This window comes from Rousettus aegyptiacus, unplaced genomic scaffold (genome assembly GCF_014176215.1).
Source record: "Rousettus aegyptiacus isolate mRouAeg1 unplaced genomic scaffold, mRouAeg1.p scaffold_m13_p_12, whole genome shotgun sequence".
Classification (NCBI taxonomy): Eukaryota; Metazoa; Chordata; class Mammalia; order Chiroptera; family Pteropodidae; genus Rousettus; species Rousettus aegyptiacus.
This window is the reverse complement of record NW_023416287.1, coordinates 80,125,818-80,144,986: the sequence shown is the minus strand read 5'-3', so window position 1 is coordinate 80,144,986 and position 19,169 is coordinate 80,125,818. Positions and strand designations below refer to the sequence as shown.

The following is a 19,169-nucleotide window of genomic DNA, read 5'->3' as shown; positions in this document are numbered from 1 at the left end:
CCAACGCCAAGGTGCTGGTTGGATGGGCATGTTCGATTTGCGACAAGCTTACACTTGTGATGTATGCACTTTTCTCCATGGATGCTATATTTAAATAAAAGGTTAAAAGTTAAAAACCTAAGGGGTAGTAGCCAAAGATATGGGCTGAAGCTGGCCATGCTCAATTAGAAAATTATTCCATAAAAAAGCAAATATTTTATGGAGAAAATTCAAGCTCTCCCATCGGAAGAAGGTTCAAGAGTTCTGCTCCAGCCCTTGATCGAGTCATAGAATTTTAAAACAAAAGTTAAACTCATAGTTTTTCCTTTTCATTTGTGTGTTTCTAACTCTCTGAATCTGCAGCTGTCTGTATAGTTAAGAATTCCTTTCCACACCCAGGCCAGGTGGGATCTCAGTACTATAAACTGTTGCACTCATCTCCCACGGCTTATTTCACAAGACAGGAGAAAGTACATTTGAAAGGACAATCCATCCTGGCTCACAGAACAGTTTTCTTGTCGGCTTTTACTATCTGTAACTCCTCATGAACAGAGACAAAAGCATCTCCAAGGACAATAATAGAACAGTGCACATAGTAATTGTTGCGTTTTTCATTGAATTTATTCCTGATGCTACAAACATCTACTGCACACTGTACCCATAATACCAAAACAAAAAGAAATTAAAAACCCTGCCTCTTAATTGCCCAATTTCCTAAAAAGAGATTTTAAAAAAAAAAAAATAGTGGTTACTAATTACTTTGCATTTTTTTTTTCTGAGTGACAGTTTAAAATTTTTAAATCTTTTCATTGACCTGACATTCAAAGTAGGTGTTTTCAATGTCCGCTAATGCCTTGCCTGACTTCCCCCTCACTCCAGTCAAAATGGTACAATATCCCATTCCACGTGCACATCTCAACTTACTTCCCTTCAGCAGGAGCTACTCCACACTCTGAACCAAGGAAGAATCTGCATAATAAAATGATTAAGTTGGGCATTACTGAACTAACAGATGTGAAGGACACCTGTAGAGGCCATTCAAGGTTTCTTGTTAATATTAAAACAAAAAACAAAAAACAATAAACAGAATTCAAACACTCTTATATTGTCCAGGGACTAGAATGAAACCTCACCTCAAACAAAATTAGGGAAAAAACATTTTATGAGAATTATAAAAAATCTTTGAGAGCTAAAAACAGAAACTACCTAAGGGGTTGTGTTTTGCCTTCTCTGGAAATATGAGGGCATAATGTAGACTAATGGCTTTATTTGTTTTGTTTTTTTTTTCACATTTGTTGCTATGGCCTCACTAACATAATCTGAATTTTAAAAAAGAATTATTTTTGAATACTCATCATAAGGGCAGAGTTCATCCAGGGAAGGGGTAGGGAGATAAGAGAAATACAGCATTGAATTAGTAACATTTACATTAAAAATTCTGAGGCCACATCTTATGTTTCTTGGATACTCTAACTCAATGCTAAGCACATAGTAAAAGCATCATTTTTAAAAATGAGCAAGAACCTCATAAAAAAAAACAATGAGTATTATATTATTATATGATTCCATGTATATGAGGGAGGTACCTAGAATAGTCAAATTCATAGAGACAGAAAGTAAGTAGTGGTTACCAGGGGCTGTGGACTAAAACACAAGCAGCGAGCACTTGACTAGATATGAATATAATGACCTGTGATCTCAGGAGGCTCTGACCACCCATACGGAAAGCAGCTGGGACCTGGGCATCCAGTATGTGGGAGGCCCAGCAAAGGAGAAGCAGTGCTGTTGGGGGGACTGCTGATTTGTAGGTAGCAGAAGCCACCTCTCCCACTTGAACACAGTGCACTTTCTAGTATATTCTGCTTCATGTAAAAGAATCTCTCATATACTTGAAGACAGTAACCAAAAATACACTACAAGGGAAGGGAAGACACCTTAAAAGACCTGGACTTTGGTCTCGAATATCTTACTTGCCACTTACCCTTTTGAGACTCATTTCCCATTTCTGCAAATTAAAACAATGAGACTAAATGATATGTGGCCTCTACCAGCTCCAAAATTCTATGGCCATCTCTTAACTTCTTTTTTCCAAACAGTTCCAACTTCAGTACAATGAAGGAAAGAGTTTCCATGTTGTTAGCCACCACTGTTCTTTTCTGGGCTTTCCAGTGTCTTCCAGCCTTGTCAGAGGACAGTGATCCAAAGTGACCATGCCAGTTTCAATAAGCTTTGGTGAGTACAGGGACTGGGGGAGACATCACTTGTATCTTCAAATTATAGCACAAAATTGCTGCAACTTTTTTTTTCTTTTCTTATTAATTTCTTAAACAATAATATTATACTGCTGAATCACTTTCAACCGTTGAGAAATTAGAATCATTGGGAATCAAGTTTTATAGTAACAGTAACTATCTTCCTTTCCCTAATCAGTTGGGTGATAAAAAGCAGTCCGATTACTATTCAATAGGAAAGGATGAGAATATGAACAAAAAAATGTTTTTACAACCACCTTCCACTATTTAGAAACAATAAGGGACATTCGGTGGTTTTCTTAAACTGTACTTCCTCTACTCAAATCAAGTCATTCCATTCAGTTATTCAAAGCTGCTGTTAAAAGACAGTTCTTTTTAAAGATTTTTTAAAAACATATAAAACATTTAGTGTACAATTTATATCATCTCGACTGAATCAAATGTGGGCATCTTATACTGTATGTTTAAAATGGTTAATGTGGGTTCAATTTTAAAGGAAGATTTCAGTCAAATGTGTGAGTTTTGCCTAAATGATGAGCAGTAAATAATCAGTCTGATTGCAAATTCACTCTTCAGTCTACTGATCTGGTAATAAAGTAAATATACCAAAAAGTCTAAAAACATTTGATTATTAGTGGACTAAGCTACTCTAAAAAAAAAAAAAATGGTAAGAAAGCCAGAAATCAGCATCCCACAGAGGGTAAAAGAACTGAAATTAGAACTAAGTGAAAGTTAAGAACATATCTTCCCATAAAATAATATACCAACAATGTTCCAATTAAATTATCTCCATTAGATTTTTATTTTTAAGATTTTTATTTTTAAAATACATGGTGGATTGAATTCCTAAGACACATTTCAAGGATGCATAGAGGGAATCCAATAATGCTTCAAAAATGTAAAACCGTAAGAACAGATTTCATTCAAAACTACAATGGCAAAAAATACACAAAGTTGTATAAAATCTTTATTAAATGACCACATAGTAATCTGACACAATACTTCCTGATACAAGAAAATGGATTATTAACCAGTGTATAATATATTTAAAAATTCCCAAAGTAAAAAAAAAAAAAAAAAATTCATAGACAACATCTGTCTACACACATTGCCATTTACCTTTTATGACTATTTCCCCTCTATCTGGATATCCTCCCATACACACTTTGCCCTGTACTGTTCCCTGCATCTTCCCCTGGACCCACTCCCTACGGTCTCTTCAAAACACCACCAGCACAAAACTCATTTTGCTATCAAGCTCTGATCTCGGCTGGCTCCCCCAGAAAAGGGTAATAAGGTAAAACACTATAAGGTGGTTCCAAGAGATAACAGGCCTTTAATGATCTGACTGTGTATATTATGCAGGCAGCTACTCTCCATGCTAAAAGTGAGCCATTCTGACACTCACTGAATTCTGTACTTGTAGTCAACAGAGCTAGAAAGAGATGAGAAGAGAAAGGAACATACAGGCTCTTTTTAGCCTTGGAACAAATATCCTAAGACATCTAAAAATCCCATTAGGCATCCAGGGAATACCTGATAAGGGATGCTGGTAAAAAGCATTAAAAATCAGCTATACTGACTTTAGAATTGTGTATAGGGTAGCGCAGAACTGATGGTGGTACCCAAGGCACATGTGAGGGTACCAAATGTCTGTTAAAATAAATTGTAAGCAAAAAAAAACAAAGATTAGATATAACTGAATTATTTTCTACTTAAGACTCTGGCCCCCAGCTTGGAGACCACCAGTCCCTGCCAGCTTCCAAGTGATAACAAGTGGTCCTTGGATCTATATACATAGCCAGCATTGTATATAGAATAAACCACATGCTTCTCAAATAAAGAGATGGCTATTCCTCAAATTTAAATAGTTGATGTAATTAAGAAAATCCAAATACATTCAAAGAAAGTATTGAATTCATAATTAGTTTACCAAGTATTTTCTCAGCTAATATACAATAAGTATACAACTACTCACAGGAGTTAGACCTTGAAAATTTGGGCATTAAAAAAACTATTTTCATGTCAACCAAAGGGTTAGGAACCACCGGCTTAGGGTTCCATAATAAACTCTCCATACAAGGTTCGATATATCTGGGTTCCAGTGCCTCAATATGTCCACATGTAGGCTGACCTACTTCCCTTCACAGTGAAGAATAACAAAATACATGCACGGTACTAAGACTTACTGCACAAAAATAATGAATTTTCATTTGGAGTAACAAATTTGAAGTAACAAAGGGAAAAATAAACAAATATATACACATATACTAAAATCCACACCCAAATATAATTACTGAATTTATGAGATCGCTTCCATAGATCTAATAATCTACACAGAGTGTACTAAATGTTCCCTTAGCATGAACGACCTACAGTCGCTATTGGCTAAATGAGCCCATAAAGCTACTTAGTTTTCGCCTGTCCATGCTGTGAAGAGCTAGCTCCAGGTTCATTAGCCAGGTTCATTTAAAACAATAATAACAAATGAAGAAGGTATAACAAATATGAACTCATCAGCAAATCTAAGGCAGGTTGATTGCCTGGTCCTCCTTGAACTTGGGGATCTTCTTAAACTCACTTTGTTTCTTGAAGAAAAGCTGGGCCAGAATGTGGTCTGCTGTGGCCTGGAGATAATCGTCCATGTCAAGGGTTTGCAGCTGATGATGGAAACCGAAAGATGCATCAGCAACAAACTACTCAGGTTCCTACAAAGACCTTGCAGCCATTGAGGCACTTACAAAACCATGGAGTACTTGGCTGTGTAACTTTGCACAGCTATAAATTCCTGTGAATGAATGGTCGCCCTGTGTGCCTGTTCTTCCCTTGCCTGGGGAGCTCACCTTTTAAGCTATGTGAATAAGGAAAGTCTGACTGACGGTTAGATGTGCTGCAGCATCTGAAGCTTCCTTTAGAAGGGACCCCCATCCTACTGGAAAAAAGAGTTCTCTTTGATGAGGGAACAGGACTCTCTGTCTTCCTGTGAGCAAGGACTAGTGACAAAACAGCTTCTCAGAGCACCATGCCCAGGGGCACATGATAAAGGCGAATCTCACTGCCTGGTAAGTGGTCCTCTTGCTCCAAAGCCAGAGAATGGCCTCTCTGCTGAGTCGATAACTTCTGCCTCTCTGGCCTGACTGTCCAGCCAGGCGGGTGTGACTGTTTGTCCTTGTCTACTCTCCCTACCACTGTCGTTGTCTCTCTCCCCTTCTCGTTCTCTCTCTGACGCCACCTCTTTCCCAGCAGGCTCCCTCAATTTCTGCATCGGTGTGTTTCTCTATGTATCTTTCTCACTGTGTGTTTCTGCCTCTCTTTATGTCTGTGTGTGTGTGAGTCTTTCTGTGTCCCTCTGTGCACAGGACTGCCTGTCTGTGCATATGTATGTGTGTGCCTGTGTGTCTCTCCTTCTCTGTCTCTGCTTCTGTCTCTCTAGGAATGTCTGTCCCTCTTTGTATGTATGTCTCTGCGTCTCCTTCTATTTGTGGGTCTCTGTGTTGTATGTTGCTCTTTGTAGATCTCTCTCCCTCTGTCTGTGTCTGCTTCTCTGCTTGTCTTTATTTCTGTGTATGTCTCTAAGCATGTCTTTTTCTCTCTGTGCATCTCTCTTTGTATCCATCTGTGTGTGTCTCTGGGCATATATGTCTCTCTCTGGATCTCTGTCTCTTATTCTGTGTTTCTCTCTGGGTATGTGTTTGCCTCTGCCTCTGTCTTCATACCCCTTATGCAAAACATATCCCCACTAGAAACATTTTCTACTACCCCTTTTGAGAGAGTAGTGGGGGACTAACCCCTCTCAAGGGGGATATCAGATAATCCGAAGGGTAGGAGTAGAGGTAAAAAAAAATTCCTCCTACCTAAAATTCTGATTCATTTCTTTCTTCCCTGTGTGGGTCACTCTCTTAAATTGTTTTGTGGGGGTTTTTTTTCCATTTAAAAAAAGAACTTATTTCTATTCTTTTAAAAAAAGATTTATATTCTTTAATTTTTGGCTTGCATTTAATGGGTTTCAATTGTTATTTTTATCCTTTCATATTTTAAGTTTTAATTTTTTGGTATTAGCCTTTCATGTCACATTAACTCTTATTTATTTTATCCTCCATATTTATTTAATTCTTAAGTGTTTACCTTCGGAATACTTTTACCCTTACATAAAATTTATATTGTGCTAATTTTTAAAATTCTCTTTTCTTATTCTTAACTTTTTAAACTCTAACTTGCTATTCACGATTTGAGGGTTTTTTTTCTTTTTTCCTATTTATATTTTACTTGATTTGATTTCACACCATGATTTATCCATATAATAGCTGTAGAGAATGGGGAAGGGGTGGCAGTATCGGTGAGACCCACACCAAAAGTAAGGAACACTGGATTCCTTCTCCCCGCAACCCAACAAAGTCTACAGCTAGCTATCAACTCCATCTCTTCCTCACCTAGCTCTCCACAAACTTCATCTAGGTACCCCCAGGAAGACTGGGAGACCCAGGCAGGGAAATGCTGGAATTTTCCAACCTCCTGTAAAGAAGGTAGGTGTCACTATAGGAAATGAGCATGACAGAACCTCCCTCCAGGGGTGAATCCTACTGATGACACTGCCAAATTCATGCCACACTCTCCCCTGGAGATCTTACTGGGCCTCACTCGTAAGAAGAACCGTGGCCAAGAGAAACATCTGTCAGTTCCTGGATTTGCCCCAGAGAGGCCCAGGCAGATTGTTATCGTTCTCACTGCTACGAGTCTCAGAAGGGAACCTAGCCCTAAGGATTTTTAAAAATCTAAACTCTACTGTTTATTCCCGTTCCACAAACACATTATTCCATCTAATTAAATAACCTTGGGTGAATTTCTAAAAGCAAATAATTATTTAATGCAGTAAGTAATTCTGCCTAATTTATGTATTAATGTATTATGTATTGTTATAATAAAGATCATCTTATATCAGATTTGCTTAAAAATGATAGGAAAAAATACTACTCCTACGTGGTAGCATTGTTCAATCATCTTCGATGTTACTTCACTATTCTCAAAGTTTCTTTTCATATACAAGCGCTTCTATTTCTCTCTCTCCCCACCAAGAAAATTCTGGAAGAACAAACTGGGCATGCTCAGTTCAGCACCTCTGTCTTTGGAAGCTGGCAAAGCTTCAAAGAGCATGCTCTGTTTCTTTATGCCATAAGGTGTGCAAGGGCCTGCCTCAGCTTGGGAAGGCCAATCCAATTTTGGGGATTGATATGAAGAAACCTACCTGCCCACAGGAATTAGTTACATTTTCTAATATCTGCTTTCTTAATAATGAGAATGACTTCATGGATCTCTATATACTACTCTTTGCCATTTTTTCTTAATTGTTCAGAACTTGAGGAATTAAGAGGGAATGAGATATATTGGATCCTTTTGTAACCAAATGGAAAGATTACTTGATTCACCTTCTCTTCGTATATTGGTTCTGCCAATTCATTCATTTATTCGTTCATTCAACATATATTTACTGAGGGCCCCTTTGGTCCAGAAGTATCGGTCAACCAGCAGAGTACTCTGCACATCACTGGCACTCAGCAATCTCTCTTAAGTGCACTTATTCTCACCTGGTCTCCAGTGCTGAAGGCAAGAATGAAAAGCAAATCCTCATCACATGCACTCTTAATGTAATGCTGGTTTCCAATGGGAAAAAATATCACATCTCCAACGTGAATGTCAAACTCTGTGGTTCCCTGAGTATTAATAATGCCCACCTAAAGAAGAAAAAATTCTGAAGTTAAGCAAATAAAATCAAATATTCATTAAGGATAAGTATTAGTAGTGAAGAATAGAGGAATAAAAACACATGGTTCTAAAGGGACTTTTTAGTGAGGGTAAATAGCAGAAGACAGAGGCCTTCCTTCACATAAAAGCTCCTATTTCTGATACACAGTCCCACAAAAATCAAGAAGTACTCTAAGTAAATGTTCCTCGAAATGCCATTAGTGAGTTCAATAATGCAGAACATGATACAAAAAGAACCTCAATCACTATGTTCTAATTAAGGGTTATAAATTACCCTTAGGTAAGTATCTAAGTAGGCAAAGGACTTAAAATTCAATGTTTTATTACTCCCATGCCTTCCTTTCTTGTATTTGGGAAAATTCAGCCTTCTATGAGAACAGCATCTTAACAGTCTTCCTTAAAAATGTTAGAGACTAAATGTGCACACAAATGCACACATGTGAGGACACAAGCACACCAAAAATAAAATCTGATCCTTGAAATACATTTGTGAAAAATTACAATGTCTTTTTCCAATTTACTAAAGCCTTCACTTCAAAAAACATAAAACAAAATTTTTGCTATGGATGACATAATAGGTGAATTTCAGCCTGGTTTGGTTCTGTCAAGATTGAGACAGGCACAGGCTAGAGAAGCCCGTTTTATCTGTGTATACCATTATAGATTTCCCCAAGGGGGCCCCATGAAAGTCCAGAACCAATGTCAAATCACTATAGCAACATGTTACTCAGTTCTGCTTTTATTACGGTAACCATATAATTGAACATCCAAACCAGGACTCTCTGAAGAGTCAAAGTGGGCACTGTTAATAGTCGGGAGGATCCAGGATAAACTGGGATATATGGCCAATCTACTGATGCTTCACACCTCTCCACCCACCCACCCTGACTCACATTACACTGACAGACAGTGATTTCACATTCTCGTTGGGCAGAACCTTAAACCCTTACATTACCTGAGGATGCGAAACTCTGAAAACGTAAGCAAGTGTTCCAGACCTTTCACAGTAAGTGATAACTCTTTATTACTTCTGAAATGTTTTTAGCCTCTTTTCACACTAAGATCAGACTTGAAAGCTGTCTAGCAGGGTATCTTCTGGAAACTGCCCAGAAAGCCATTAGCACCAAGTCTTCTTATGCTACCAACAACTGAACCAAGATGAAGAAATATTTTCCCTTTGCTACTTTCTGCATTAAAAAATGCAGAAGTTCAAAAAACTGTTCACAGAAAAATTACCTTTGCACATCCACTTATTACGTATCCCATTTCGTTTGCATTAAAATGGAAATGTGGCTGTCGTAATCCATTGTTGTATATTCTGAGCGTACTCAAAGCAAGGGCATTTTGGTGCTTGAAAAAGAAAAACAAAAATGAAATACAGTTATTTAGCCAACATCCTATTCAGCAACTTAACAATTCATTTAATCATAGCTAATATTTATGCAGTCCTAAGACATGCAATTTTTATATACTTTACATTTATTATGTTACTTGTTTCTTATAACAACCTTATAAGGTTGGTACTATTATTCTCCCCACTTTACAGGTGCTGAAATTAAAATCTAGGTTGGTTGAGAAATGTACCTAGGATCACACGGTGGCAGAACTGGGATTCTGAATCAGAGAATTTGACACCACAGCTGTGTTTTTAGTCATTACACAATACAGCATTTAAAACAAATGAAAAGAGAAGACTCACAAGCGTCCAGTCTTTTCATTAATGTAGCCATCCATGCCAAAAAATTTAGTTCCCAAATCTACATCGAAGCCTCAATTAATAGTTTACTTTAACCAAATCGACAAATGTTTGACTTGATGTTTTCTTTTTATCCAAAAGAAAGTTAAATCCTATCTAAATCTCATATTTCATTCATCTTAACAATCATCAAAACATTTTTTTCTCAATTACCTGATTCAAGAATGTACTAAAAATTTTTTCATTTTTGCTTAGTTCACTTCCATTTTTCCAATATTGTGCCAGTTGTATTATTCCTCCTGGAAATCGATATTCTTTTGAACCTGAGTCAGATAAAGTTTGAAAAACAAAATAAGATAAAATACTTCAAAATGGCACTGCAAAAGGAAAGTCAAATATAGTCCCAGTGAGGGACACAGCTCTTTCAGTCACAAAAACTTATGTGGTGGGAACTGATAACACCAGATCCTATGTGCCCCCAAGATACTGACCTGATGTGGTCAGATATATCCGACCTTCCAAGCTCTCCTGGAGTTTCCAACATAGGGCAGACTCTTTAAAATAGACTGTTCAATCAGGAGGCCTGGCTAGAAAACTTGAGACTCGTCCTAAATACCCATCTCTACTCCACGCTTCAAGTCAGCCCAACCTCTTTAAATCCTCTTTGTTTTGCAACAGTTCTCTCTCACACACTACTGTCATAGTGTGGGCCACCACCACCCCTAGTTGAGGGACTCTGAGAGCCCCTGACTCAATCTTCGTTCCTCTCATCTGGCCCCTTCCAATCCATTCTCCACAGTTCAGTGGGATTGGTCACCATTTCAAAAAGCAAAACTAACATTAACTCAGAAAGATCTCTGCACCCCCACATTCATTGCAGCATTATTTACAATAACCAAGATATGGAAACAATCTAAGTGTCCATCAACAAATAAATGGATAAAGAAAATGTGGGGTAATATATATACAATGGAACATAATTCAGCCATAAAAAAGAATGAACTCTTGCCAGTTGTGATGACATGAATGAAACTTGAGAGCATTATGCTAAGTGAAATAAGTCAGACAGAGACAGACAAATACTGTATGATCTCATTTAAATGTGGAATCTAAAACAAAAAAGAAAAGCTCATAGATATAGAGAATAGATAGGTGGTTGCCAGAGGTTGGGGGTAGGGGTGGGCAAAATGGGTAAAAGGAGTCAAAACGTACAAATTCCAGATATAAAATAAACAAATGATGGGGATATAATGTACAGCATGGCAACTATAGTTAATAATATTGTATTGCATATTGAAAGTTACTGAGAGAGTAGATCTTAAAAGTTCTCATTGTAAGAAAAAAAGTTCTGTATACATGGTGATAACGTTAACTGACTTATTGTGATGATCATTTTGCAATATATATAAATATCGAATCATCATATGTGCACCTAAAACTCATATAATGTATTTCAATTATATCTCTCAAATAAACAAACTACCTAATTGTATCACTCTTTTGTTTAAAACCCCTTAATTGTTCCTCTTGTCCAATAAAATAAAGTATAAACTTGTTTGCATAAAACCTGCATAATTGGACCCCTCTTTTCTCACCAGCCTCTTCTCCTGCAATCCCCTCCTCCAGCCCCCACACATATCCTAACACTTTGAAATCTTTTGCCACATTCTCTTTTGCCTCTAGGCCTTTTCTCACATTTCCTACCTACTCTGTTGAGAAACTGTTCAAACTTCTCTTGACTGTGATCACTGTCAAAAATAAAAAACACTTTATACCTCAATCCAATGCACCTATATAATCACATATATAAATACTTAGCTAAAAAGGCTTCACAAAATAACACACGGTACCTTTAAGGTCATAAAAGTATCTCCACACAAGGTTATCTGGAGACTGTGTATAACTAGCATTTGTAACCAGTTCTGCCAAGTTGTGAGGAAGGTTGACCCCCTGATCTTCCTTTTGTTCATGGAATGTTCTAATAAAATTAATTCCACCTTCTGGCTGAAACACATAAGAAATCATACATGATATTTGTGAAACATTCTACAAATTTTAGCAATAGAATAGTCAGTGTCAAGGATAGGGTAGTATCAGCATCGGTGTGGTTTTCGGTGGCCCAGTCAAAAGTGCTGAACTCGATTAGCTTAAGACTTGTGATATTTATGAAAATCCTCTAAGTTTTCAATGTATTTTGGTACTAAATGTGTTGATGTTCTACGGTCAATAAAAACTCCTACAAAAACATACGTTGGTTTCTATGTTTATCTATACTCTCCCTAATGACTCATTTCTTCTACTTTTCTCTATAAAATTAGACCAGGATCTGCTGCAAAATAGATCGTAAAACCTAACTAGATAGATTCCTAAATTTACCATGGAGCCACTTCCAATAGCCAATCATGGACCATCGCCAGTTCTTCTGATTACCTATTCACATTGTCACATCTACATCTGACCCCTCTGCACTCAGCATTATCCGCAATCCCTCCAATGATATAAATATTTGAAGAGACCAAAAGTAGCTGTTGTTCAGAAAAGGTGTGGGATCCTCTGCATTAGATTAAGAAAACACAATTACATTATCTGTAGCAAACTTCTCCCTGTACTAGCTTATGGCTTTTCAGAAATAAAAATTACAGCGACTTGTATTAACTATATCATAACCTTTCTATCAAATTCATTATAGTTTCCTATAGAAGTCCGTCATAAAGGAAAACACAGAACAAACGATCTCGACAAATTTTATATCTTTAATAAAAACACAAGGTTTGTTTCTCAGTCCATTATCCAACTGTTACCCTACTGACTACTGTTTCAGAAACATGAATTCTCACACTTTCTTTGTGCCTAAGCAATGCATACCCTCATGGTGAGATTCAGTTTTCAGTACAGACCTTAAGTGACCTGGAAGCAATGTCCTCAGGTGTAGAAAAAAATACATCATCAACATCCAGGGTCTGAAGTTCATCATGTGTGGAAAAGAAGAGCAAGAAAAAGCAGTCTTCATTCCCCACGTTCTTTATCCAGTGTAGTGTATTTTTAGGGAAGAAGATCACTTGGCCAGCTGTAACATTGTATGTGGTAACTACGTGACCATCATCAACCACCCCAATCCATGCTGTCCCCTGAAATGTAAACAGAAAAGCATATCCAATCACTTTAGAGCAATGTTTCTCAATACTTTTTTTTATTACCTCACTTCCAAGGTACCATTTAGACATTTTTTTCTAACCACTACCCTAAGAAATTTTAAAAATACAAAAGTACTGTATGTATACATATACTATTTATGTACTATATATATGTCTATGCTTTTCTCATAAAAAGAGAGTTTCTTTTTTTTTCTTCCAAGAACCAGATTTTGTCCCCTTGAAGAGACTGCAAGCACATGTGTGTATTCATATATGGCTGCACAGACACATGTTTTTGTGTGTATGCATACAGATGTACATGTATTCTCCAGTTAATAAAATGCCTGTATACAATCTTAACAACAATAATACCACTTACTACTTTTACTGTGTGTCCAGGTATTCTTCTAAGTACTTTACCTAATTAACACAATTATTCCCTACACCAATCATATGAAGCAAGTATTGTTATTGTCATTTTACAGATGAGAAAACTAAGTTCAGAGAGACTATACAATTTTCCCAGGGTTACTCAGCTAGTCAATGAGGTAGTCCAGCTTCAAAGTCTATACTTTTTTAAAAAATTATAGTTAAGAACACTTAAAAGTAGATCTACCTTCTTAACAAATGTTTAAGTGTACAATCCAGTATTATTAATCATAGATACAATGTTATATAGCAGATCTCTAAAACTTAATTATCTAGTCAAATTACTTAGTTTAAATTATTTAATCAAATTCTCTAGAAACAGGGAGTAGAATGGTGGTTGCCAAGGACCGGGAAGAGTTTACACTCTTAAACCAAACTGCACTATACTTTGATTCTGCCGATACAGAATGATATCCTTTCTCTCGGTCTCTAATCTGTTCCTTAGTGTTACCCTGTGAGGTAAGTAGAGAAGGAACCATTATTTCTGTTTTACAAGAGACTTACGGTCACATGGTAGAACATCCACAAGGGTGGATGAAAAAAGAAGTCTTTGTTCTGCCTACACAGACAATACGCACGATTCATATCCAGATGGGTATTAAAGATAAAGGGGGAAAGTGGACCTCTCAGCAGCTCTCTCCAAGTCCACATGTGGGGAACAGCAGAAATATGCAGCTACCCATATCGGGGCATCGACTGCTCTAGAGCAGAGATAGCACAGTAGCCAATAGGTACATTCAGTGCAGAGCCACACGTGCTGGTCACCCCAGCTTCCCTTCTCCTCTCAGGGACCCTCCTTCCAAAGCTTCATGAAGACATACAAGCAAAAGCGATCTCCGTGGGTGAGTGTGCAGTGAGGGGACTTCCTTCACACCTTATTGGCTGGTTCCTTACCCTGATAATGAGAATGAGTGATCCCAGAATTCTCGGATCTAGAGAATATTCTAGCCCACATTATTTCTTATAGTTGGATTATTTTGTATGTTTTTAATTAAGATATAATAGACATATAATATTATGTTAGTTTCAGGTGTACAATATAAAGTTTCAATATTTGCACATATTGTGAAATGATCACCACAATAAGTCTAGTTAACATCCATCACCACACAGTTGTAATGTTTTTTCCTGTGATGAGAACTTTTAAGATCTACTCTCTTAGTAACTTTCAAATAAAAAATACAGTACTGTTAACTATAGTCACCATGTTGTAAAATAAATAGGTCATCACCCTGACCAATGTTTATTTTGGAAGTGGTCATCTGGACCTTCTAGTCCCCATTTCGAAGCTCAGATTATAAAGTCTCTCTGGAATTCCAGAACAGCCTGCCCGACCTGAGCTAGATCTCAGGCCTGCTACCCACTGGAATACGCTCCAGACTAAGTTTCCTGGCTCAGAGTTCGTTTTTTAGGGCGTCCCCTCCAGGAAAGTTCACTTAATTGCCTTTTCTCTACCTACTGCTCTGCCACTACTTAGACAAAGCTATGAGAATTAACCTTTTGAAGATTATTCTTTTACATATTTTATACACGTGGAAAAAGAAAATGTCAAAAAAACATGGACTTTGTCCCAGTCTAGCCAAGAACTACAGTTTGTCTTTAGAAAAGTCACTTAATCTTTCTGAGCTTCTATTCTCTCTTGAGAAATAAGAAGTATTTTGTCTCATATAGGTGAAACTCTCACCTCTCTTCCTGTTGTTAATCCTAAAATTGAGTGAATTTTCAAGAATAAAAAAGGAGTTCAACAACAACAGAAATATGTCACATAAAATTGGCTGACCTATTAACAAAATCATCACAATAAGACCAAACTCTGAAAGTTCTGTGAGGTTTAGTCACTGTTGCTTCCCTCAGTATCTGAAGTACAGAGGGTGACCAATAAATACTTTGTAGAATTCATGAATTATTTGAAATTCGAGTAAGTATACTCATTTCACCTCCAGGTCTCTCTATTTCACTTGACTTCCAAAAAATTCTGAAAGGTCCGAATCACAAAAGGGCATCCAATTGGACTGATCTTCGGGACTCCCAGCTGAACATCTGCAAACTAGTTTGTTATTCTGGTCTCTGCTTTTTCCCTAGAGGAAAACTGCCATCTCTTTGATCATTAGATCAGAGCCACCAGTTTCAGCTTTGGCTCAAAGGATGGAAGAGTGATCTTATTTAACAAGAGTATGAAAAATAATTTCATGCTGAAGAAAGAAGTTCAAAGTGATGCCAAGAATAATTAAAACAAACAGGTTAATGCTTCAAGGTACAGCTAACTAATCTAACTACATAGCCAAAGACTAGACGTTGTCTATCACTTAAGTAGGTTTTACAACAAATAAAATAATAGCCTGAGGACACACCGGTATAAATGCTTAAGTGCAGAATGGGGCAAACTGGTTATACCTGTACCAGATAGCCGTGTTCATTAGCATTGAAGTGCCAGTGAGGGGCCCGGAGGCCATTGCTTTTTATTCTCAGGGTCCCCAGAGTCATCTGCGATCTCTGACTGTTCAGGCTCCTGCCAAAGGCCTCTTCTTCAGTGCTGAGATAGTCTTTGATATTGTTCCTGTACCGGGCCCACTGGATCGTACCACCAGGAAACTCAAACACCTGAAAAGTCATAAGCAAGCAGCCATATCAGCATAGAGGCCACCACAGCCTACAGAGCCAGAGGAAGGCAATGTAGAAAAGGCAGTGGTGGCGAGATGACTAACAGAGTTCCAAAAAAGAAAAGGAAGAACAGGTCTGCAAGACTCGAAGAATGACAGCGGTGGTACACGCAGTGAGCACTACCAGTCTAGTCCCTGTCTGACGAAAAAATAAACACCTGTCCTGACGAGAGACTAGAGGGCTTTCCATTTCTCCACCTGCAATTCTACACACCAGCCACACACAGAACTATCTGCTACAGAAAATTTCTGCCCTGGGCCAATATCAATCCAACTTTCCCTCTTCTCTGTCCCTCACCTCCCTTCCTCCAGGTAGCTCACAGCTGCTTCCTTCCGATGAAGAGCGAGCAAAGCTTAGTGAAAACAGAATGGAAACCCTGTTTTGAAATTGATGTTTTAGAATAGATGATGCTTGTCTTAATCTATTTGATTCATACCTTAGATTTAGGTAAATGATTAAGAAACCGGAATTTTGGATCAACAGCTTTTTGCAGTATCGGAATTGTAGTTGCTTGCAGCTCAGGCTCTGGATGGAGCTGAGTGTTGTTGATATAAACCAAGGAGAGAATCAGTACTCCTACCGCCGTGGTAATGGTGCAGGCCAAGAGACACACCAGGAAAACACTCATCAACGACCGCTGCCTCTTCTCTTCCTGGGAGAAATTATGAAGCCATTATTCTCTATTCCCGATGCATTAATAATATTGCCTCCTTTCTCAATTTGGTTTATTTTCTCTTTTATTTTAAAAAAAATACATTTGTAGGATAAATATACTCAGTAAAATGATATACGTGTAAATATGAGTGTAAATAAATACACGTGCCACATTCCCTTCCATATCCTTTACTGACATCCAAATAAACAAGGATAAAAAGAAACAGATGAGGAGCTGGGGCACATACTATGTTACTAGAAAATTAAGTAGCCAGTTAAGTTTTTATATAAAATGCATTCCAAATAGGTCAAGTAACCTCATTTACCAGTTTCTTCACCTGAAAATTAAAGAGGTTATAAAGAGTATTTTCCAAGAATTTTTTCACTCCGGAATGTATATATACATTTACATATACAGGTACATGCATGGGAATAAGTAGCACACTTATAAACAACGAGCCTGACAGGTCTAGCCTCTCTCCCTCCTTGCTTCATTTCAAAGCTTCATTAAACTACCTCCCCGCTCCATGCATTACCTCTATGAGCTACTAACCACCTACCAAGTCTGACCACAGTATTTCCATGCATTTCTATGTATTTCCTGGTTTCACATCACAAACATATGCTAACAACGTTATTTCTTCTGTGAGTTACCATCTACATTACTGAATGTTGCGAAGAGAATACACACCCTAATCTTTGGACCAATTTGCCCTCATTCCTCCGACCATTAAAATGACATTCATAAGCACTGATGTCAAGCTCTCCTGTTCCACCTCCCTCTGAGTTCCTGGTCTTTCTCTCTGAGCAAGCGTATCTTTGGTCACTAATAACACAGATATTCTTTGTACTTTAACATTGTGAAATGGCATATGTTGCATAGCATAATCATTTATCAACATACTCAGCTTAAGATTGTATAAGGGCATATATTGAACAATAAATAACTCGATAAGACTACGAACAACAATTCATAGAGAACTGGGCCATTAAGAACTAAAGGAGGTGTGAGCTAAGAGTTTATGAGCAAGAAAGCAAATCAAAAACTTTTTAAGGGGATGCTACTTGGCAGAACAGGGTCACTCGAGGAAAGCTGGTCTCAGAGGGATTCTTTCCTGAGCTCTGCATAAAGCTTTTGGGGGAAAATTAATCTCAAGACGTAAAAGGCCAACTTACCATTCTGGAGATGGTGTTCATCTTCCCCACAAATGAAACGTGCTGCCTTGTGCCTTCATGCATTTCAAAAGCTGAGTTGTCCATTGGCAAAAAGGGGCAAACAATTCACTGAAAAAGAAAAATGAATTGAAGCTTTAGCCAACGGGGAGATCCCAGAGATCCAAGACAGGAGAAGAATGATAAAACTCTTAAGTAAAGGAGCACTTTTATAGACCTGAAAGTTAAGGAAATGAAACAAGGAAGCAGTCTCTTCAACTATAATCTTGGTTAAAAAAAAAAAAAAAAAGAATCCTAGAAATAATTACCAAATGAGAGGCCCATAAAACACTTCCTATGGTCTCCAACTCTGTTCATTGATGACGCATCCACAGACAATAGTAACAGCTAAGATTTATTTCCTTCTCTCACTGTGTGCCAGGCACTATGCTAAGTGCTTTATATACTTTATGTGATTTTATTCTTACAGTGATCCTAGTAGGTACTATGATTATTCCCATTTTGTAGATTAGGAGACTGAGGCGCGGAGAAGTACAGTAACTGCCCAAAATCACATGGCTAGTTTAAGTGTCTAAAGATTCTTCCGTGACATGAGTTCCCTGCAGCGTTTTCATGGTGGGTGCTTAGTCTAGTACAATCATGCTTTACCCAAATCCGGTCTGCCTCTAGATAATGTGACTGATTTTCCTATGTGGTTTTATTAAATAATTTTGTTACCTGAAAGTTAAATATTTATTTAAAATTCATTTGCGTCGCATTTCCTGGTGATGAGAAGTGGCCTGAGAAATCTAAAAACGACTACTAAAAATCCATAAAGCAGTCATCCTTCCTGCTTTCCTTTCTACCGTCCTCATTTTGTCCCTTCCATAAACGTGGTTGAACGCCTGCTCTATTCCAGCCTGTGTGACACTCATGCACAGCATTAAGAGGACTTTAAGTAGCTTATAATCTAGTAGGAGAAACAGAAAGCAGATTATTATCCCCCAAACATGCTGTGTTACGATAGATGTACAAGGTCCTGGGAGGACAGAGAAGGGAGTGATTGTGCCTGAGCTAGGAAGAAAAGGCAAGTCATAATTTTGAGTGGAGCCTTCGATTTTTAACACAGCTTCACTAGGTAGGCACGTCGATTATTGTTTATTCCAGATATCTGGCCTGTCTATAAGCAGCTCCGGAACAGACCGTGTGCTAATGATGCAGGCCCTGTGCGCGTCAGGCAGCTCAGGTGCCAACAGAGCTGCAGGTCAATCTACGCTCCAGTGATGGGGAGTTAAACTTCATGACTTTCTGCCATATCTCATCAAGTCTAAGACACATCAGTGTATGACATTGTTTCTGAGGTAATAAAATACTTTAACTGTTTATCTATGGAGCCAGTAAGGTGATTTCCTCACCTTGTTATCAGGGCACCATAAAATATAATTTTCCTGT

The 19,169-nt window shown here is 37.8% G+C and overlaps 1 protein-coding gene across 2 annotated transcripts; it reads right to left on the bottom strand.

Moving 5' to 3' along the window:
- Window positions 1–3,024: 3,024 nt before the first annotated feature.
- LOC107502173 (legumin J-like) lies at window positions 3,025–17,947 on the bottom strand. 2 transcript variants are annotated; one of them, XM_016129088.2, is made up of 9 exons: window positions 17,742–17,947; window positions 16,348–16,563; window positions 15,645–15,851; window positions 12,585–12,815; window positions 11,538–11,691; window positions 9,901–10,010; window positions 9,228–9,341; window positions 7,814–7,960; window positions 3,025–4,891 (listed from the first exon to the last, which is right to left on the bottom strand). In XM_016129088.2, the coding sequence occupies exons 1-9, from the start codon at window positions 17,823–17,825 to the stop codon at window positions 4,757–4,759; spliced, it is 1,398 nt and encodes a 465-aa protein (XP_015984574.2). In that variant the 5' UTR covers window positions 17,826–17,947; the 3' UTR covers window positions 3,025–4,756. The 2 variants fall into 2 exon arrangements, with proteins under 2 accessions (XP_015984574.2, XP_015984576.2); XM_016129090.2 differs by having other exon boundaries at window positions 16,348–16,559.
- Window positions 17,948–19,169: the final 1,222 nt, after the last annotated feature.